The sequence below is a fragment of the Glycine max genome, chromosome 1, assembly GCF_000004515.6.
Source record: "Glycine max cultivar Williams 82 chromosome 1, Glycine_max_v4.0, whole genome shotgun sequence".
Taxonomy (NCBI): domain Eukaryota; kingdom Viridiplantae; phylum Streptophyta; class Magnoliopsida; order Fabales; family Fabaceae; genus Glycine; species Glycine max.
In genome coordinates this window covers 8,298,039-8,322,089 of record NC_016088.4, presented here as the reverse complement: position 1 = coordinate 8,322,089, position 24,051 = coordinate 8,298,039, and the positions used below count along the sequence as shown (strand labels likewise).

The 24,051-nt window shown below is 36.5% G+C and overlaps 1 protein-coding gene and 2 pseudogenes across 1 annotated transcript; all 3 read left to right on the top strand.

Moving 5' to 3' along the window:
• The first annotated feature begins 288 nt into the window (after positions 1–288).
• On the top strand, positions 289–20,176 carry LOC102661953 (hydroxyproline O-arabinosyltransferase 1-like; annotated as a pseudogene).
• Positions 9,155–11,963, top strand: LOC100781995 (high mobility group B protein 13). Its single transcript, XM_041015502.1, is given in 8 exon segments — positions 9,155–9,184; positions 9,445–9,657; positions 9,765–10,036; positions 10,114–10,219; positions 10,315–10,380; positions 10,449–10,631; positions 10,710–10,824; positions 11,869–11,963. Coding segments are annotated over 8 exon segments (1,080 nt in total).
• Positions 20,177–20,294: 118 nt separating the features above from the next.
• LOC100781441 (germin-like protein subfamily 1 member 7) lies at positions 20,295–20,973 on the top strand (annotated as a pseudogene).
• Positions 20,974–24,051: the final 3,078 nt, after the last annotated feature.

Below are 24,051 nucleotides of genomic sequence, written 5' to 3'. Positions count from 1 at the left end.
ATGAGTGCGGTAATGGCAGCGAAAATTGTATGACTTTATCTTCAGTCAGGCAACAACAACATAAAAATGCCTTAACTTCCTATGCCACTGAAATAGTAGTACCTACAACCAATAAGAGACGATATGTGTAGGTGAGAAAGTTTTCTTGCACATTTTGAATAAAGTTTCAATGTAGCTCTTCAAGTTATATTGTGTATTGTAATCCTTGTTGGAATTTTCTACCTTCTTTAATCAGTTAATAGAATTTAATGCATATATATTCAGCAAAAGAAATCTATGTTAGCACTGATGCATGGTATGAAACAAAAACGAACAAATTAAGTGACAATATTTCAGTTTATCCTTTCTGATTCAAAATATCTTTCATGCATTATTGTCAAATATAGGAATGCATATATATGTAATTGTGAGACAAACATAATAATACATGCCATTGACCCCAATGTCATCCTTCAAACAAAAGGATTCTTCCCATGTTTAAACTCATATAAATTTGTCTTTGGCCAATGTCTGCAATTCTGTGTTACCGGTTGCCGCATTTTCCATTATGTTGGTGTTCTCCAACTATTTAGATGACCTATCATTCCTCATGTTCATTTCATTATTAAAGTAAACAAAAGTTGTACAACTTTTATTTTACTGAGTATCTTACGTGCCTAACTTGATAGTCATATCTTCATGATATGTGACTCTGTATCCATGCTCTAATTTAGAAAATGGAAATCCTCTCTATTTATCTAAAAGAGAACCTATTCACCAAAAAAATGTAAAGAAGAGGTTGATGTTCCACACTGCTGTCACTGCCTCTGACTCTGTCTATATCACGTAGCAGTGCAGGGTGATGTACGATTGGTTCAAGAAGTTAAGGGATGAACGAGGAGATGTATCTGGGATGAGGGGTTCACAAGCTTCATTGCAGTCCGGGAAGCCAGATTAGTTCATGGATGAGATCCCCACTTTTGTTGCTCAACCTTTGCCTGTTGGAATGGATCTGGTTTGGTTTTGGTTTGGGGTTCTCAATTGAATTTGAATTCCTCTTAATTGGTTCCTGCAAAATTGTGTTTTTTTGGGTTCGGTTGTGTGTTGTGATAATGCAAAAGGTTGTTAAAAATGATTTTTATTTCATTTTTTTATGTGGGGGGTTGAGTTTCTAGGTGATTTGTATGAATGCACTTGGTCTTGGAGAAAAAAAATTGTGTGAATTTTAGTTGGAATGGTCGAACAGTGTGAAAAAGTTTTAGGTTGCAAATTCACAACTGTGGGTGTGATTATGCAAAAAGGTATATTAAACAAATGAATTTTTATGTGGGGGTTGAGTTTTTGAGTGATTTGTGCGAATTTTAGTTGGAATGGTCTAATAGTGTGAAAAATTTTTAGGCTACAAATTCACAACTGTTGATGTCATTATGCAAAAAGTTATACAAAAAAAATTCAAATTTTTTATATTGGGGCTTGATTTTATGGGTGATTTGTGTGAATGCACTTATTCTTGGAGGAAATAATAGGTGTGGATTTAGTTGAAATGGTCTAACAGTGTGAAAAAGTTTTAAACTTGTATCCAACAACTATGAGTGGTCGTAGGTTGACTTTTTGGTAACTTCAAGTGGTGTTTTGATTATTGGTTATTTGTTGGCTTTGGTTGGGTTGAGTTATGTTTCTCTACCACTATGACTATGACTATTCAAAACAAAAGAATAAAGAAAGGAAATGTTTATACGGGCGCTTCAATTTCTGAATGATTTCACTTATTCTTTGTTAGAGATCTTATTAACCATAGAAAAAAATAAAGTATATATGTGGGGACATCTTTGTATGTATCCTAGTGGTAGTTGTTGGGTCTATAGGAGCACTCGTTAATGGACCATCCTTCACACTTGAGACGTCCAATCCTCAGCATGAACGGAATGTGTTAGAGATCTCGCATCAACAAGTGATATGACCAAATACTATAGATAAGTGAGGAAGAGTGCTCATCCATGAACTAACTTTGAAGGTTGAGTTAGTCTTGAATCCAAATTATAAGATTTCTAAAGGGGGAAAATGGCTATTGGAAATGTATGCATATTTGTTCCAGATTTAGATTATGAAAGGCTAGTTCCTACCATAAATGGGTTTGAATAATTGAAGGACTAAAATCGTATTAATTTAAGTCAATTTCTGGTTTGTAAATTGTAAGTAAGGCACATTTTCAGTGATCAAAATCACTGGTTTATTCCTTATTCTTATGAATTCTAACTCATCTCTAGTCTATAACAGGGTTACATAGTCCTTAACGGACCATGGGCATTTGTGCAGTGGCTTCAACAAGCAGATATTAAAGAAGAGTATGACCTGTTTAACCTTAATCTCTATATTCAAAGCTGGAATACATTTCTCTATCTTTCTCCTTCTCTCTTGGGATTTTGGTTTTGACTTTTGTTAGTTCTGTATATCAGTTACATATTGATGTTAGAGGCAGATCATATAATTGTCAAACCTATACCCAACATAGCCAGAGATGGGCTAGGAGCTGCATTCCCTTTGTTTTACATTTAGCCTAAGAAGTATGAAACAGTGCTAAGGAAGTACTTTCCTGAGGAGAAGGGACCAATAACCAATATTGATCCATTGGGAATTCCCCTGTTATTGTTGGAAAGGTATCGGTCAAAATAATTTTTCTTTGATGATAATGAATACTCTTTGATTTGGGGCCAAGCTGTTTAATTTTTTGTGAAAAAAATGTCAGGAATTCCTCAAGAAGATTGCTCCCACTTGGATGAATGTTTCTCTTGCAATCAAGAAAGATCCTGAAACTGATCAAGCTTTTGGATGGGTGCTTCAAATGTTATTTTATTTGCTTTCTTTCTGTTATCTATAATAATATCCTTTCTTAACCTCACAACTTGACTTTTTTTATGTTTTTCTTTTGTATCATTGTTTTAGGTATGCTTATGCTGTTGCATTTGCTCTTCATGGTGTTCGTAACATATTACACAAGGACTTTATGATTCAGGTTCAATAAGGTTCTGTCTTTTATTTTTATTTTTTCTGCTGGCCAGTATTAATAAGTAAATTATACAAGGACTTCATGTTAATATGTAATAGTGAATAAGCTTAGAACAATATATAAGAATTGGTATCATACACTACTGACTAGACCCCAAGTAAAACACATTAGTCCCGTGTAGCCATTTAAATGACCAATGATAGAAGTTAGTCTGGATAAAAAATTTAATAAGCAGGAAATAAAATTAAAAAAAAAAAATCAAACTTCTTGCACACGATAAAATCATTTATGCATTCCAACTGTTTTAGGAGCTCACTTATCCAACTTCTTCATAAGCACTATAAACTTAGGAGTTTGGTATTTTTCTTGGAAAAGTCTCAACACTAAGGTTTTATTATTAAAAAGTTCTTATAAGCTAATCCAAACTGGGCTTATTGAAGTTTGTTTAAGTGCAACCTAAATCATATATTTAAATAAAGAAAAAATAAAATTCTAAAATGTCAATTTTTTTTAAAAGTGTACTATATTTTGCATACTTGCTTGTTAATATATGTAACATGCTATAGAAGTCACATAGAATAGTACGAGAATAATGCAATCACTATTAGAAAATACACTTTCAACATCGGTTATTTAGGGCATTCTACATTGGTTGTAAAACTGATGTTGAAAGCACCGATGTTGAATGTATTGTTGTTATCATCGGTTTTCAAAAACCGATGTTAACATAAATACGATAACATCGGTTTTATAAATAACCGATGTTATAAAGAAAGAAGTACAACAAAATAAGTGTATGCGTGAGGGACGTTGACATCGATTTACTGTAAAAACCGATGTTAATTTGTTACATTAACAGAAAATCGATGTTAATGTAATATATTAACATCGGTTTTCCAGAAAATCGATGTTAATATGTTATATTAACATCGGTTTTTAGAGGAAACCGATGTCAACGTTCATCATTCATGCACCTATTTTGCTGTAGTAATTTATGTATAACATCGGTTGTTTATGAATAATCGATGTTAAACTGTATGCAGTAACATCGGTTATTTATAAATAACCGATGTTACTGCATACAGTTTAACATCGGTTATTTATAAACAACCGATGTTAACCTATGTACATTAGCATCGGTTGTTTATAAAATAACCGATGTTAAGGTGAATGTTGACATCAGTTTTTGTTAATAACCGATGTTGTTTTCAAGTTTTTTTAATATAAACTTTCTGTTTTTACAATAAACCCAAAATTGTACCTGTAAAATGCAATTTCAGACTCAATTCACAGCAAATAAACATTTAATTCTGCTTTCAAGCAGTTTTAATCACACAATAAACAATTAATAATTGATTTATCATAAACAACCATCAACAAATGAATTCAATGTTCAAATTACATAGGAAATGTAAAAAATGTTAAACCAAAGTAAACTAAGCTAAACTTAATGTCCCTATACCCTAAGTCTGATCTCTAACTCGAAGATAATACTGTGCCCACTGGATCCGCAACGCCTTTAATCTCTCTGGCTCCAATGGTCTAGGATCATTAAAATACTGCATGATGAAATAAATGATAATAAGTTAATAATGTAATACAAATTATTAAAAAATCGAATTTGTTTGAAACAAATGTACCGCTTCCCAGTTATTCCTAAAAGTTCCTAAAATGATGGTGGACATCCAGTGCATGACATAGTAGCCACACTCAGTACTTCCTAAAATGATGGTGGACATCAAGACCTTTTAAAGCACTGTTCCAGATGAGTTGCAATTAAAAACTGGTGTTGTTGAGGTATTTCAATGCAAATGTATTGAAAAGAACACTAACCTGTTAATAATCCCCTTAAGGTAGTTGTCTGGCCTGTTATGCAATGAACAAAACCAGACAACTAGGTGTTCCTTGGGCAGGATGACCACCATCTGCCAGTGTCCGCTGTAATGGAGACGAATATGGGTTAGTATATTAGTAAACATTAATTAAATTAAGTTATTTTGTGTGACTTACCCATTTAGGTAGGCTCCAAGATAGACATCGCGTTTTGAACTCTGCATCCAAGTCTTTATGTAACTTTCAGACTCAAATTGTGATTGCCCAGACCTTTGAATGGACTGTGGCTCGAGGAATCCATAGATATCAGAATTCCCCGCTCGCATACTTGTTTCATTGAAATGTCTGTTTATGTTAAGTCAAAGTTAAATATTTATGAATTGAAAGCAATAACTTGGATAATTAAAAGTAATATAAAATGACTTACAGAATCCACAATTGTAACACTGATATGCTGAGACATTGACCACCATGTGCGATTTCGGAGAGGTCTTCGTGCTTTATGTCGAGCGGGAAATCTGGATTAAAGACCCCGAACACGGTAGCATCCCATGTAACCTAGTAAGGCCTCAAGAAAAGCTCTGGGATGGTCAATGTCATTAGATAAAGCGGATCATCAACCTCCGGATCGAGCTTTGGAGGTGGTTTTGCCGAAGACACATCTACCTGTTCATGAAACAAAGCTAAATTTCCTAATTTGAGGCACACTGAATGAATTAATTTAAAAAGAAGAAACAGATAGTAAGAGTAAAGTACTTGCTGTGATAAAGACTTGACCAGATGTGTCGGCCAAGCAAGGAAGGTGTGAAGTGCCTGCCCCACTTAGGAAACCTCATCAGTGGGTACAGGAACTGGAGCATCTGCCTCTGTAACCTCCTCCACACTCACCTTTACTTGGCCAAGCAACAAAGGAGTGTTATGAAAAACAATGGATCCCTCATAAACTCTCCCCAGGGCAACCAGGCGGGCAAGATCTGCTGCGATGTACAAGTCGCACCTATCTGAGTCACCCGCCTCTGGATTGTTTCCAGAGGGATCAACACAACTCCCCTTCGTGCTTACTCGAGCACCTGAGGGACCAACCAGAGGCTCGGGAGGCAGTGCAAGTCCTTGAGATTGCATCTGGGACTGAATATGGGATTGCATCTGGCTGAACGATGCCATGAGCTGCCTCGTCACTTTTTCTATGATGGACTCCTCTAGCTGGTCCCTGATTTGTTGGGTCAGTTGCTGCAGTTCCTCAGGAGGCAGGGAGGAAGAGGTGTGGGACGTTCGTGGAGCCGAACCAAAGTAGTGCCTGATGGTGACACCGGCTCCAGCAGCACGGACACGTCCAGGGTGCTCTGGACGTCCAAATGCAGCGTTGAGAACATCCTGACGTCTATGGGGGACGAAGGATCACTGTGTCGCCTGCTCCTCAAAAGAATCCTGCATAGAAAACACACAGTTGTACATGGCATTCACAAAATATTGAAATATAATTGTAATGGTTAGTTGAAAATGACTTATGATCTTCTCAGCGATTTCCTTTGCAGCCTCAATCATCTCCCCTGTTTTCTTTGTGCGGGCCATCTTCCACTTCACGTGGCGTCTGACCGAGGATGGAGGGTCGATGACGCCATCAACACTTCCTGACTGTGCAGCTTCCTCCAACTTCTTCTTCGTCTTCTCAGCCAAGAGCTTCTGCTCCAAATATTCATAATCCCCACGAGACAAAACGTGGGGGGCAGTGTTCTGTTTCAGGATGGCCTGTGCCTTTTTGCGCACATCCTGCAAAAATAAAACAATAATTTTTCAAATTGGTAGAATGAAGTATAACAAGTTAATGTTTTTGAAAAACAACTTAAATGGCAAGGAACATACCTCCCAAGAAGGGTCTCTACGAGTCTGGCAAAATTGGGCCCATTTTTCCTTGCTTATGTTGTATTTTTCACAGACAGTGTCGTCCACACTATCGTTATCGGGTGCAAGGGCCCATTTCCTCGTGAGGTCTGATTTAAACTGCCTCCATCTCTTGCCCACAATCTGAAGTAACTTCCTTTTCGTCCTACTGTCAGAAGCCTCTGGGATTTTAAATTCCGCCTGACAACATCAAGTAAGGTTTATTTGTTACAATAATGTATTTTTTGGCTATTAATTAAACAACATCAAATAAGAAAATAAAAATACCTGAATATCCTCCCAAATCAAGTCCTTCTGAGCAGTAGGGACCTCCTTCCAGTTCTCGTACGCGATGTCCACCTTATCACGCGCCACAATCCCTAAATAAGTTCTTAATTTCTTCCCGTGGGGACCGTCAACATTACCGGTAGCAGGATCAATATGGACCACTGGTCTCTCAGCACCAGCTGGTCTAACAGACAAGGATCATAGACGTGAGACTTTGCGTGTCTGCTTCACGGCAGACAGTGAAGCTGATGCATCAGAATGAGGAGGAGGAGGAGGAGGAGGAGAAGAAGGAGGAAGAGGAGGAGGCGAGGCAGGTGGAGAAGCCATGATCCTATATACATCATGAAAATGTAAATTTGGATTACAGACAAATATCGACATCAACAGTTCATTGTATTTGAAAACTATAAAATAAATATTAAACTTAGGTACACTACTATAAATTAAGAGAACAAAAGTAAAAAAAATGATGTTAAACATGTAAAAAAAAATCAAAACTTAGTTTTGAAGTCATTTAAAATATATTAAACGAGTATAATTATTTTGTACATAATATAAAAAAGGTTGAACAAATAAGACTAAAATAAATCTTTAATCCTTTATGTTTTCGGTTGTATTCAATTTATTTCTTTTTTATGTTCTTAAAATGAGTCAAACGGGTTTTCTAAAATAATAATCATTTCCAATCTGAATTATTATTCTTTTACAGATTGGAGACATGAAGAATAAGGCCCTTGCCACTACCACGAAGATCTGTAGTAACCCAAACCAAGAAACCGATCATTGGGGTCGTACATGATCCTCTCAACAGTGTCAAGGGACGAAATTATGTTTTATTTGAGATTGAGAGTATGTTACATGCGCTTGGCTTCACGGCCTCAAAGGATTACACGACCCAAGGAGTTACGGTCCTATAATCTGGTGTGCTAACATAACGTTGATGGTGAAAAAATTCCTTACGCACGGTGCGGGATATGATGCACTCACACACGCTAGAAAGCATAATTTTACTAATTGAACCACATACACCAGTGTAAATTTAGTTATATCTTACTTAAGCGTAAAATATTTACAAATGATCACCTACCACTAGTTACAAAACCATAGAAGTCCATCATGATCAGGCAACCAAAACACTCACCCAACTAAAGCTTGCAAGTCTCCACCCATCATCATGTTCGAACTGAACAGAAACTACCCACAAACATGCACTAAATTGCCTATAAACTCAAAACGTGTTTAATTGAATTTATTTTAAACTCTTTCATATGTGTTTCATTACAATTATGAGGCATCTCACTGCTGAATTTGGTTCAGCTTGGTCCTTCTGCCCTTGCTGCCAATGGCCTGCATAATGGTAGTTTAGTGCAGTGTCGTTTCTCTTCTAGGGTCAATCTCTAGTAGGATTCTAAGGTTTTTATTTTTTATTTATGACATAAAGGTTGATTGGATTAAGATATTTGAAAACTGGAACTTCAAAAGAGTCAAATTACTCTTCATGCCTTATTCTGGAATAGGACAGTTTCCTTTTCCCTGAATTTTTATATATCCTAAAAAATAAATCTAGATGGATTTGGCTTCATTCAGTCATATGGTTTGGACTTTAATCTTAGTTAATGTCCTTAGCATCATTTTCTTAAATAAGAAGATTGCAATGTGCAAATACTTTAGCCAACTTCTATAAGTTCTGGAGATGGTTTAGTCCATGCACCATTAATTTGACCAAACTACTACTGGCACTGGCAGAAGCAGTGGATAGATAGAACATTACAAAACTGGAAAACATAGGTCTAGTTTCTATGTTATGATTTATGTTGTTATGGTATCTCAGGTTTTTGGAATGGACAAGAGATACTGGTTCATCCCTGCTTATTCAGAGGAAGATATACGAAGGATGGCTGTTCTTCAGGGCCTTGAGTATCCATCAACACCAGACTTCAATGCCCAAGATTTTTGAGAGCCATTGCCACAGCAGAAGAGAAACGTTTTTTACCTTTTGCAACAAAAAACATGGAGCATCCATAGCCTCTTGTTTTGGTCTCTAAGAGAATCTGTAACATTGAGGTATTTAAGATCCGGATGGCAATTTGTTTGCATAGGCACTTGGCATGATTAATGTTTTTTTTTTTCCTTCTTTGATGAGTCGTGTGCTTGTGCCAAGTTCAAATGGTGAGCAATGAGGAGCATGGTTTAAAGGTTTGACTAGTTAATTGATGTGTTCAAATTCCTAAAAATGTCATCTCACTCACGATTAAGAACTATACATGGATTTTCACCTGTTCAATTTTTTACCCTTCATTGGTCATACACTGATGTTGCTTGGAATGATTGTTGATTGAAGTTTTACAATCAACTATTCCTTTGCATAGATGATGTTCAAATGTAATACGAATTATACTTTCCTGTAAATATATGCAATTCACATGTCATTTGTCCTACTTTGTAACCTTTCTCAGATTCTAGATTTTTGGGGTGAAAACTCTGGACCTATGACCTGGAGATTAACTCTAGCAGAGGTTAGGCATGTATTGGGTCTGCTAGTTGATTTTAAACTAGAAGCAATAGCTGCTGTGAAGTTGTACAAGAATTATATTATCATAAAAGGGTGCTCTGAGAAGAAACGACCTTCTCCACCTTACATTTTGTGGATGAAAGACCAACGGAATGAGGTAAAAAAGGAAATCATTTGGGATAATCCATTCAATTTTTCTTATTTTTTCTCTTTATTTTGTTGGTTTAAGCTCAATGTTTTTTATGTATTGATGGCTTGGTGCAGATCAAGAAAGTGAACCCAGAGGCCGGATTTAAGGAAATTTCAACCATGCTAGGTGTTAAATGGAAGACTGTTACTGCAGAAGAGAAGAAGCCTTATGAGGGGATATACCATGCGGAGAAAGAAGCTTATTTGCAGGTGATTGCAAAGGAAAAACATGAAACTGAGTCAATGAGGTTGTTGGAAGACGAGCAGAAGCAGAGGACTGCGATGGAATTGCTTGAACAGTACATGCAATTCAAACAAGAGGCAGAAAAAGATGGAAAGAAGAACAAGTAAGTTACATATACCTCCCTTTGGACCATTCTTCTTTCTTGTGTGGTTATTGATGTTTTTTTATACATGTTCACAGGAAAGAGAAGGATCCATTGAAACCAAAGCACCCTATGTCAGCCTATTTCTTGTTCACTAATGATAGGCGAGCAGCTCTTGCTGCCGAGAACAAGAATTTCTTGGAGGTAATTGCGTGCCACCCTTGTTTGTGAATTGTGATCTTAGAGTTCATTAATCATGATTGAAGAACACATATAAAAGGTTGATTATTTAAATTCAGGTTCCAAAAATCACATTCGAAGAGTGGAAAAACATGACAGAAGAACAAAAAAGACCCTATGAAGAGGTATGCTTCTTTGGTGTATCAATTATCATTGAGTTATTTAGACGCATAACTTATTATGTAACTCTCAGATGGCAAAGAAAAATAAGGAGCAATATGCCCTAGAAATGGAGGCTTATAAACAGAAGAAAGATGAGGAGGCTGGCCATTTCATGAAGGAAGAGGAGGACCATATGAAAGTTCAAAAACAAGAAGCATTGCAACTGCTTAAGAAGAAGGAGAAAATTGAAAATATAATCAAGTTTTTTTCTTCTGTATCAATTTAGTCCTAGTCCTTTTGTTTTACATCCCAGTACTTTAGTTGATGCTAATCCACCCAAGCAATGTTGCAGAAAACAAAATAGAACCTTCAGAAGAAGAAACAGAACAAGGATGACAAGAATTCTGATCCAAACAGGCCTAAAATGCAACATACCTCTCTTTTGCAACTCTCATTCTCTTCATGCAGTTTTTATTAATGTTGAATTTGGCCATTTTTTTTAGTCTTATCTCATTCGTGTTAGCATTATTTTGAATAATTTGACAAAATTTCGGCAGCATTTTGCATTGGTCTCCAAGTACACGACATGACATCGGTGAAATGAATTTCCCGATAATCAAGTATGCACCCAGAGAACAACTTGAAATGCATTGAACCAAAATTTCATCAAATTAATCAAAATAATAATAACCTTAACGAATGAATCTAACATAAAATATCAGTCTCCCCAAACTGTCCAAACGGACAATTCAAGACTAAATACAATGACTAATGCAAACTCTCCGCAAGAATCATTGCATTTTGTCTCAAACGGGAATCTAAGGTTCACTCAACATGAACAACATTTGTTTATATAGCAAATAACATTGATGACATACAAGAACATACAAAATCTAAATTTCAATTATAGACAAATATCGACATCAACAGTTGTTTCTATAGCATATTACATTCATGACATACAACAAAGCTAAGGGAGGTTGACTAGGTCGGAAATCAGGTTGACTAAGTGTGTCTATGTGTCATAAGGGTGTGTGTGTGTGTCATTAGGGTTTCTGTGTGTACGTTTGATTAGGGTTTGTGACTGTGTGTGTGTGTGTGTGTGATGAGGGTGTGTGTGTATGTGATTAGGGTTTTTGTGTGTGTGTGTGTCTCATTAGGGTTTTTGTGTGTGTGTGTGTCTTTGGGTTCATCGGTGTGTGTCTGCCATGAGGGTGTGTGTGTCTGTGTCATTAGGGTTTGTCTGTGTGTCTGCGTGTCTCATCAGGGGTGTGTGTGTGTGTCTCATCAGGGGGTGTGTTTGTGTGTATTTTTCAAGAGGGTGTGTGTGTGTGTGTCTGTGATGAGGGTATGTGTGCTTGTAGATTACGGGGTCAGCCATATAGTTAACCCTTCAACCATTGCACAAACATTATTCGCTTAGAAGGCATCAGAGGAAACACAACAAGGCCAGGTTTCACGCAGTTGCGTTGTTTACTGTCTTGGTGTTGTCATAATTGAGATACTGACAGCGAGGTTCCCTTCTCAGTATGTCAGCAATGGAAAGGGTGGGGCTAATGTGGTGCAATGGGTGGAAACTGCAATCTCTGAGGGAAGGGAATCATAAGTGCTTGATCCTAAGATTGCAGGCTCTAGGAATTGGCTTGCTGAGATGGAGCAACTCCTCCTCATTGGTGCTGCTTGCACTGAAAGTAACCCTCAGCAGCGGTTAGACATGGCGGAAGCCATTAGAAGGATAATGGAGATTAAATTCGAGTGTGGTCATGAATAAACAAGCCTTGCAGATTCTCATCATGCTGAACAATCACAGAGGAGGCATGGAACAAACAGCTTCGGAAACAGGGATAATATCAAATATGGCAGCTCCCAGGTAACACTAATTTAGGTGTTTCATAAAGACTAGACTTGACTTTGTTATTCCCCTAAAACACTATCTTTTTCGGGGAAGCTTCAATAGATAATGTTAAAGCTGTCAAGGCTATTCTTAGAAGTTATGAGATGGTTTTTGGCCTGAGAATCAATTTTGGTAGCAGTCAATTTGGAGATGTCGCAACCTACCATTCGGCGCGAGGGCAACGCGAGGGCTCACGGGTGTGTCTTCCATGGGAGGAAGATGCGCGGAGTCGCCACCAACGTTTATTCGAGGAAAACGTCGGAAAAAACCAGAAAGGTGTGGTCTACGAACTTTAAGTGTGAAAGGTTTGGGAGTTATATTTACGCATGGGGAAGGTATTAGCACCCCACGCGTCCGTCACAAAAGACGGCAGCCTTTAATCGAGTGTGCAAAGATGTCTTCAAATTGTTTTATTTTCCCTTTTTTACGTTTTTATGTCTTTTTATGCCTTTTTGTATTTTTTATCTTTTTGTGGTCGACAAGGGTGTTTCCCTTGCTCCTACATATTCCTCAATTGTGATAAGGAAATAAGACCTACGTAGTTCTTTCAAAAGGGGCGAATCAAGTGATTCTTTTTACTTGGAAGGGGGTCATTTAAGGCGTTGGACCTTAAAATGATCTATTTTACTTGGTGAGAAAGATAAGGCGTTGGACCTCTAACCATCTCACGAGGTTGACAAAAGCGGGGCTTTTGCTCCTACGTATCCTCCATCGAAGAGGAAATCAGACCTACGTAGTTCTTGTAAAAGGCAGTGATGTGTCGATTTTACGCTTTCGAACGGTCCATGTTAACCGATAAAAAGCAAAGAGGACCGTTCAAGGCGTTGGACCTTAAAACATTTTTTCAGTGATTTTTACGGACAAAGCTTGATTTTGTGAGTTGATTTTAGCCTTAGTTTCACTTTCGTTATTAGTCAATTCAATTAAGAAAGAAAAATCCCAAAGAGAAAACGTCCGATTGATTTTTTTGTTTCATTTTACTAAAAGATATTTTTTGATTATTATATTATTTATTTTACCTCTTTTTGGTTTCCAACGTGGTTACGACATGACCGAACGGTCAAATTTCATTTTAACAAAAATTAACAGATGTTACAATTCAAATGATCTGTGGAAATTTATTTTATTTTTTGATTAGGCGAGAAAATGACTTAAATAAATGACTAAAGCACGTCAAAAGGGGTACGGAAAGTAAATGAAATGAAAACAAAAGTACCCGAAACAAATGAGGACCACCAAGGGTACATAGAATGAATTGAAAAGTTCGATTTCGAGAACTTACCGGTTGAAGACTGAAGAACGACGAAGAGCGAACGAAGGATGGCAGAAAATCTTCACGAAATCACCCACGAAAACGTCTCGGACGCGTTACGGAAGCGCCTCGGCTTGGATTTTCTTCACGGAAATGATTTTTCTCACTAATTTCAAGTGATCCTCAGATACCAGGAGGGTTGAACGTTTTTGTTCTTCCCTCCTCCCCCTATTTATAGGGAAAAGAGGGAGAAGCTTGCCACCCAGCTCGCCCAGGCGAGCTAGGTTGCTTCCTCCAGAAGGCACCGCCTTTTGGAGGAACTTCCTGGAAGGCCCAAGTGGGTCTGGTTGCTATTTGCACCCCCTGTTTACTAAATACACCCCATGCCTTTTTTTTGCTGATTCTTTTTCCGTAACGTTACAAAACTTTACAAATTCCGTAACGATACGATTTTTCCTTCCGTAATGTTATGGAACCTTACGGATTATGTAATCATCCCTTTTTTGGCTTTCAGAATGTTACGGAACCTCACGGATTGTGTAACAATGCTTCCTTTTGATTTCCGGCATGTTACGGAACTTCACGGATCGTGCAACAATGCTCTCTTTTGACTTCTGGCACGTTATGGAACTTCACGTATTGTGCAACAATGGGTGCCAAGTACCTCTAAGCGGTCAAGCAAAGGTTGCATGCTATCAAACAATGGTCCCCAGACAAAATTAGGGTATGACAGGAGCAGTTGGGCAATCTGAGGAGTGGTGCTGTCTTGCTGCTGACTATTTGAACTGTGCCCTACTGCATTTTCCCTTTTGCTATCTAGGGCTGCCTATAGGAATCAATCCAAGAAGGAAGGTGGTGTGGGAGCCTATAATCAGAAAATTTGAGGCTAGGTTGAATAAATGGAACCAGAGAAGCATCTCAATGGCTGGCAGAATCACTCTAATTAATGTTGTCCTAACAGCATTGCCTTGTTTTATATGTCATTTTTCAAGGCCCCTTCAACAGTGATTAATAGACTTACTGCCATTGAAAGACAATTTCTTTGGGGTGGCAACTTAGAAGGGAAGAAGATCGCTTGGGTGGATTGGAGTCAAGTGTGTGCTTCTAGAGAAAGGGGAGGATTGGGAATCAAAGACATCAAGGCTCTCAACAATTCTCTTCTAATTAAATGGAAATGGCTTATGTTTCACCAACTAGATCAACTTTGGAGCAAAATTCTGAATTCGAAGTACAGGGGTTGGAGAGGCTTGGAAGAGGGGCCACCAAAGCAACATTTCTCTCACTGGTGGTCTGACTTGAGGTCCATTAACCATCATAGAAGTATGGCTGATGTCTCCAAGCAGTTCATTTGGAAGCTGGGTAAGGGTGATCAAATTCTATTCTAGGAAGACTCTTGGGTTGATGGTGGGATAACCCTTAAAGAAAAATTTCCAGATTTATATCAAATTTCATCTCAAAAACTTCAGACAGTGGCAGATATGGGCTCCTTCTGTGAAATTGGATGGGAATGGAAGTTTTCTTGGAGGCGAAATCTGTTCGACAATGAGATGGGGATAGCTTCAGTTTTTATTGATCAAACTGCTGCTATAAGCTTAAATGCTAGTTTGAAGGATACTTGGGTGTGGGGAGTTGATCCTACGAGGATCTTTTCTACCAAATCTGCTTATCTTTGTATTAAAGTTGAGCAGCTTTCTGATGATCAATGTCTAGGTTTTCGTCAGCTTTGGGACATTAAAATCCCACCTAGAGCTCTATCTTTTGGTTGGAGATTACTTTGGGATAGGCTTCCCTCTAAGGAGAACCTATTTAGGAGACAAGTTGAGATTAACAATGACCTTTGTCCCTTCTGTCAAAGCAAATATGAATCTGCCTCTCATTTGTTTTTCACGTGTCAAAAAGTTTTGCCTTTGTGTTGGGAATTTAACTCCTGGGTTAAGGAAGATAAAGTTCTCCACTGTAGGCCAATGGATAATTTCCTCCAGCATTCAACCTTGGCAGGCTTGAAGGATACCAATAGAAGATGGAAAATATGGTGGATAGCAGCTACAAGGTCAATATGGAAGCATCGAAATGATATGATCTTTAATAATCAGCCTTTTCACATCTCAAAGTTGGTGGATAATTCAAATTTTCTCACTTGGTCCTGGCTGAGGGGGTGGGAAAATGATTTTAATGTTCCTTTCCATCAATGGTCCTCAACTATGGCTATGGATTTTAATTAGTGTGCGGTCTGTAGGGTTGGGCTTTTGGTGATTTATTGTCGGGCTGATGTAATGTTGTTTTTGTTTTCTGTTTCAGGAGATCTTATCTCCTGTGTTATCTTGTAGTACCTCTGGTACTAGTTATCTTATAATATATAAATTATTTTCGCCGTTCAAAAAAAAAAAAAAACTAACAAGTACCCTTAAATAACTCCACTGCCCCTAAAATACCAACATTACACTAACAACTGTTCAACTTGCCAAAATTTATATAAAAAAGAATATAATCCTCATACAAATACAATCATGCAAGCATATTTGAAAACTTAAAATACGAATAACTCAAGTTAAAAACTATTCATTTTTTACAACTCTAAACAAATTAACTAAGGTACACTTGGCAAATTTGTTTTCACTAATATTAGTAGGTCATCACCACTGCAGTAGAATTTAAGTTAAACTTAGATAAGTACCTTATGAAGAGGCCAACTACCTTGTCACAGCTAATAAGTCAGAATTGAAAAAATTTCTGCATGTATAATTGAACAAATTTGTTATCAAACTTGTGTGTGTGTGTGTGTGTGTGTTTGTATGATGAGTGTGTGTGTGTGTGTTCGTGTGTGTGTGTCATCAGTTCTCTTGCTTAAAATGTATGATACATAGCTGCTTCATTCAAGCCCTAGCTATTTGCTAAGAGAATGCAACAATCAGTTTCTATTTACAAGTGCCTTCAAGCTTTGTTAAAAATAGTTATCAGAATCATACAAAAAGATATCATGAAATGTATTAGTAACTAGTCACTTTGATTTAGAATTCATGTATGTTCTTAGTAGGGGAGAGTTCAACTCATCATTACAAGCTAGTAAATCGTGCTTTGACCATTTGGCAACAAAGAAATAGAATAGTCTTTCAAAATCAATGTTTCAACAGCAGCAAGGTTATGGATGATGCTCTACTATTACTTTGGTCATGGCTGAAGTCCAACGAGAAAGATTTCACAGTTCATTTTAACCAATGGACTACCAATCTAACACTAGGTTTTTGTACTTAGCTTGGGAGTATGGGGGATGGATTTTTGTAGCACGGTGTTAGGTTGTAGGGTGTTGTGGTGCTGGCTTGGGTCCTACTAATAATCATAAAAACCAGTTGGCCCCTAAAATACTATAATTTTAGTACCACTGTTACTCACTATTAATAAACCTTATCTATTTTTGCTGAGCAAAATAAAAACAATAGTCAAAACAACCCATTTATCCTAATTGCAAAAAGCTGCTAGTAGATTGCTAGACCAGTAATTATAATGCACTGTCAAACCTTTCTCCATCTGTCTGAACTAGGACCATACTAAAAACAGTGCTTCCTCCATCAGCTTGCTGCCATTGGTTCAAAAAATTGGTTCCAGACTCTACCTTTCTTTCCCTACAACCTATGAATATCATTTATTTTAATTAGATTTTGATCCATTTTTTGTGTGTATAATATTAAATCATTATAATAATACTCCTACACTAGTAAAATTAAAGGGGGAAAAGCATACTAGTTTGTTGGATTTCCAAAATGGCTCCTAGTTCTGCTCACAACAATGGGTTCTATGTGCTTATGCTATAAGTTTGTTAGCTACTTGTAGTATGAAAATTACAGTTTCATCTACATAAGTTCACACAGGTTCATAATGCCATAAGAAGTATCAAATCTTAAATAAATGAACAAAAGAAGTAGCCAGTATAATAAGCTATAAAGAAAGGAACAAACCTTTATTCTTGGAATTGGATGACCGTGAGTTGTGATTTGTCTTTACTTGTCACTATTCCAAATCGTAAGCAATAAACTGAATGTGAGAAAAAAAGAGTAGATTTAGGAAGAAAACTGAAATATGTTGATGAGTCTCACACTTTAACTCCGTGATTCAAGGAAATATTTTCTTTCCACAAGCGCAGATGCAACCGGAGAAAATAATTATCTTAAATTAACTGAAACATAATATAAAACTATCAATAAGCATTAAACTAATAAAAGTATATTAATTAAATGCATTTTGCTTAGGCGTCAAAATATATTTGTAGTCTTTATGATTTTCCGTTAGCATGACCACCTCACATGAAAATATATAGCCATAATTCGAGCAAGCATCTCTATATTAGCATGGAGTAACATGTAAATGCCTTTCTCCACTTGTACTTGTACATGAGCAAATCTTTTATATATCTTCTCCCTATTCTATATTTTGGTTTAAAGGAGAATAAGCACCTCTAAGAATATATTATATGTATCCTTCTGGCAAAATTGAAAAAGAAACATCGAAAGGGATCACAAGACAACTATATATAATACAAGCCACATCAAAGAAGGGTATCACACACAATATGGACCTACCTCTTTAGACATGCATTTAATGGTTATAAAAAATTCCGACAATATTTAAGGAATACAGCATATGCAGACAATCAATCATCTTTAAGTTAATTCTATCAAAACCACCATTGCTATGTATTCATTACAAGGATGCTAACCATGCAGTCACCATGTTGAGACAAATTGTTAGGAATTAATACTCTTCAGCCATTAAGCAAAACATAATGATGCCCTAGTACATCATCTCAGAAGCAATTGTTTAAACAAAGGCAGATATGCACTTTAATGGAATGGTAAAATTATAAGATAGTGTCAAACTGTTTGACCGCCCTAGAGAGTGCATGTTCTAAGTAGGTCTTATGGTAATTGAGCGAAGAGGGTATGATCTTGGTTTTAGACAAAAAATTTAGAGGAATTTTAGCTATTACTCATGAAAGGGAAATTAGCCTAGTGAGAGTCAGAGCAGTAAAATGTTGAACATAAGACATGTAGAAATTTCTTAAGTAATAACAGGTATGTAATAGCTTCTACTTCTCATCTCAAAAATCGAATTATAACGAGCACAAAAAAATGAATTGATAGTCTGACAAAGCAAAGAGTGGTAACAAAGAAGGACACCTCAAGCACCCTTCAAAAAACAGAGCAGCCCTCTTGCCCTTCTTGTCTAGCTTCGGATTCAAGATCACCTGCCTCATGAGAACTAATGAATGATGTATTAAAGTAACAGACCTAAAGAGGCAGTTATTCCTTAAAGTTGTTATCCTTGTAATGAATACAAAGCAGTTATGATGCTCGAGTTAAATATGAGATACCCTAGCCATGTTTACTTCACTAAGTGTGCGATACATGAATGCAATCAAATATTTATACAGGATTAGACGAAACATACCTAGGTAAGGTGGCGAAAGAGAAGAAGCACAAAGTTGTCACGATGCTCGAGTGCGACGAACACAATGCTCGAGCTTAGACAAAACGATTCTCAGATGGAGAACAGACAGCTTCAAGGTAAATGGACAACAAATAGAGCAAGAAAGCTTCGATGGAGAAGAAGACAACGAGAAGGAGAAGACAACGCGAAGGAGACGAAACATACCTAGGTGTGGTGGCAAAGGAGAAGAACCACAGAGTTGTCACGATGCTCGAGTGCGACAAAAACGATGCTCGAGCTTAGACAAAACGATTCTCAAATGGAGAACAGACAGCTTCAAGGTAAATGGACAACAAAGAGAGCAAGAAAGCTTAGATGGCGAAGAAGACAATGCGAAGGAGACGAAACATACCTAGGTATGGTGGCGAAGGAGAAGAAGCAGAGACTTGTGACGATGCTCGAGTGCGATGAACACGATGCTCAGATGCAGAACAGAGACCTTCAAGGTAGACGGAGATTAGAAGAAGAAGAAGAAAGTGCGAAAGCTTAGATGGAGAAGAAGACAGCGCAAGCTTCATAGGGCTCACGATATTTTGTAAAATATAAGTTCAACATCGGTTTTTTTAAAAACACCGATGTTAACAACATGATGTTAAGGCTAACATTGGTTTTCTGGAAAAAACCGATGTTAACTTATCAAACGTTAACATCGGTTTTCTCAAAACCCGATGTTAATAAACTTATGTTGACATCGGTTATTTGGAAACCGATGTTAACTAATCAATGTTAACATCAGTTTTTCCAATAACCGATGTTAATGCACTTCGCTAACATCGGTTTTGTGAAAAACCGATGTTAACAGATACATAGTATTTACAATTATGCCACCACGCTTACGTTAACATCGATTTTTTTAACAACCGATGTTAAATCCGCTTTTTGTAGTAGTGAATATTCATTTTTCCATTGTCAACGTAGACATTTTTTCTTCTTATTATTCAACTTGAAGGTTCTTGGACTATCCTTCGTTGCTTCTCATTTTCTAACATTACACTAAAAGGCATACTTACATTGTCAGTATAAACTGAATTCATCACAAGCAAATTTAATAAAACTTGTTTGTTTATTATGCGTGTCAGCCTCCATGGGACAAGGAAATAAAAAGACATACATAATTCACTACACTTATGGCTGTTACTATACAATGAAGGTATTGTGCTGTGGATTGGGCTCCTACACATTTTTATTATGATGTTCACTGAAGAAAGGGAAACGATGAAATGAAGGAAAACTGATATTTAATTTAATTACCACTCACTCACGGAGCAGTACATATACATATTTGTTTTATTGCTTAGAGTTGTTACTCAATGTATAGTGTTAAATATTTTGTAGTATTTGTAAATGGAAAGTTCTACAAAGATCTCAAGCTTGTGAGAGCTGAAGACTTCTTCAGACATGTAGAACTGGGGAAGACTGACAACCCAATAGGTTCAAACGTGACTCAAGTGTTTGTTGATCAACTATCACGACTAAACACGTTGGGTTTGAACGCTCCCCACACTCACCCTCGAGGCACTGAGATCCTTATAGTCCTTGAGGGTACTCTCTATGTTGGATTTGTGACTTCCAATCAAGATGGAAATCACCTCTTCAACAAAGTGCTGAACAAGGGTGATGTGTTTGTGTTCCCAATTGGTCTCATTGATTTCTGCATCAATGTGGGATATGGCAATGTTGCCGCCATTGTTGGTCTTAGCAGTTAAAATGCAGGAGGCATTACTATTGCAAATGCTTTGTTTAAAGCTAATCCACCTATTTCTTCTAAGGTTCTCACCAAAGCTTGCCAGGTGGACAAGAGCATAATTGATTATCTTGAAAAGCAATCTTGGTACGACAACAATAACTAATTTGGGAGTATGGACGAGCATTTCACACTAGCTAGTTACTGTATAATTGATCACTTTATTGTTTCAATCACCCCATACAACAGACCTAATAAATAAAATTTAATGTATGTGGGTTATTAATTTTTATACATAATATTTGTTCTTTTGTGAGTTTGATTTGATTTAATACATACTAGTAAGAAAAATCATAAGACTATGTTACTCCTCTCTCACCCAACTCAGATTTGCTATTGGAAGGGTGAATATGGACAACAAACCTTATAATTTACACTCTCTCGTCACCTATAAAAACTTTCACTCTAAACTTTTTTACTCTGTACATTGCTCTAATTAATCCAGTGATAGTCCTTTTTCCCCTTACATTCACAACTCCACTCATGTATCAGTATTCTATACATAAAATGACATCCCTACCATTTATTCTGACTATCTATAAAACTTACCCCACCTCTAATTAACAAATTGTTCCATCAGTCTAAATTAACATTAATAGTCTTCCTTTTATTCTTACTAAACAAGTTTTTCATTTGGTGTAGTTTAGTTCTATGATTCCCTTGGATTTGACAGGGTGTTATGATTACTCATGGAAACATTGTAGCAAGAACAACTGTTATGAAAATTATTCCAAATCTTGGTAGCAAGGATGTGTACATGGTCTACTTGCCCCTTGCTCATGCTTTTGAAATGGTAGCAGAGGTAATTTCTTCTTAGCCTTCTAATTGTCAAAGTAGTTGATGATATTATCTCTAACTTACTGTGGTTGTCCAGTTTGTTATGCTAGGTGTAGGTTGTGCCATCAGTTATAGCTTTATTGTTACTTTGACTCACTTATCAAGTAAAATCAAGCAAGGAACCAACTAGGTTGCTAATGTGTTAAAGCCTACACTTATGGCAGCTGTACCAGCTATTGTCGATCATATTGGAGATGGAGTTGCAAAAAAGGTTTGAATGAAACTAACATTATATATATAGTAACTTGAAAAGAAAATTGTGACACCTAACTTGAAAATGGTATAGTGCTTCACAAATTCATTAACTCAACCTTAGTTCATGGATTTTTTGTGATCAAATGCCACAGTTACTATTGTTTAGCCTTATACTTAGGCAAAGAGGAATAACACAATCCTTGTTGCAGCAACTAGGTTAAGTATTGATTTTAGCATCCAACCATTTGAATAGATGGTTTATCAATACCAAATGAATGTACTCTTCCTTTTATCTCATCATAGAAAGATGAAAAGAATAATAGAAATGGAATTTGACTACAAACACATATTAGCTAGTGACTTTATTAATGAATTTATTGGGTTTGACAATATCTAGGATTTAATTGTAGTTTGTAATATAAATTTAGGAAAATTTTGGTTATTTTTGTAAGAGGTATGTTCAAGGTAGAGGGGAGGAGTAACAACACAACTTTATCCCATTTGGTAAGACCTACTACATGGATCATATATGTTGTTGACTCTATAAAATCATTTAGAGTGAATTTTTAAATGGTTTCTCCTAAAGTTTTCTTGTAACTCTTAGTTCGACAATGTTATAGGATGAAGTACTAAGCTTTTTCATTTGTTTTTGTCACTAGAGACACCTATAAATTTTTGTCACTAGATAAGTTTTTCCAAACACACTAACACACTATCTTGCTGGTTAACAATTCCAATTCTTACTAGCTACCTTTCAATAAGGTTTCAATACTTGCTGGTTTCCAAGTCTCACATTACTAGAGCCCTTGTCATCATTCAGATGAAGTGTTCTTCGTGCACATATAGGGCTCATCGTGCATATTAAATGCTTGTCATGCACTTCCAGTGCTCATCGTGCATATAGAATGCCCATCATGAACTCGTAGCGCTCTTCGTGCATATAAAATGCCCATCGTGCACTTACAATACTCATCATGCATATAAAATGTCCATCGTGAACTTATAGTGCTCATCATACATATACTTAAACATAGCAAATAGGACATGCATTAGAGGTGACATCAACCCAAAGGCAAATGTATATAAATTTGGATGGAACATATTGATTGAACTCTATTTTAAGAGGACTCAAATAATGTGCTAAGAAAGCATGCATATAAGGAAGCCTAAGATACTAGTTAATCATGAATAGCTAACACTAAGATAAAGTAATGCACTTAGTTTAAACAACTTCTAATTCCATTTACACAGGTTAGTTTAAGTGAGGAAATTCTAAAAAATGGATACCTCATCTGTTGAAGCTATAAAATAACAGGGTATCTCTCAATACATTAAGTGATAAGTGGGAATTTTCCCAAGATTTTACTGCAAGCACAAAGGCTTCAATTAAAGCTCCTTAGTTCAAACAAATTTCTCAGCTTCCATGTTCATTACTAATCTCACACTTCAAAATTCACAATAAATTTTATAAAATTTCAAATTGGGTAATTCCAACTCTAGGAGTTCAATTAAAATGTCTACTCCAATCTAAAAATACAAGTCAAGCACCCTCATCCAGAATAATACATAATTTACCATTTGTGACTGCTGTCCAGAGAAAAACACAGACCGAACATGTCGTAGTATAATATTCGTTATAAATCACACAAAATTCGAAATGATATGGGACCAATTGCTTTACGAGCTAGACAATTATTTTTAAAACACTATAAAATATCTCAATAAAAAACATATATACTATTTCCAGGAATTCGTGAAATAGAACAGGTTACAAGACAAGAATTCAGAAAGCACATATTGTCTACTTGCAAGTATGTCATATTACACTAGTACATTCATGACTTAGGTTTTGTTTCAGGTTGGTTTTAGACATCTTAAGACTTTACTAAAACAAGGGATAAAATTTCAGATTATGTTCCAATAGCTACACAAGTCACAAACTCACTAGGCACAAGTTATGCTTACCTAGTTCTACACTTTTGCCAACATAAACCTGTCTCAATGGAGAAATCACTGTAATTTAAAGAATTATCGAAATTAAGTGGGACCAAATAGATTTGAAAGCTAAGGCACAATTAAACAGATTCACTATAGGTTGGTTAGATAGAAATTTTGAACATAGGTGTGGTATAAGGCCAATTTCAACATGAATATGTAACATATGATCTTCCTTCATTCCAATCTCATATGTATAACGTCAAGTAGCTCAAGGATACTTTTAGATAAATTTAGAACAGATCAAAGATAGGACACAAAATATAAACATCACACATTGTATAGGCTTCTCCAAT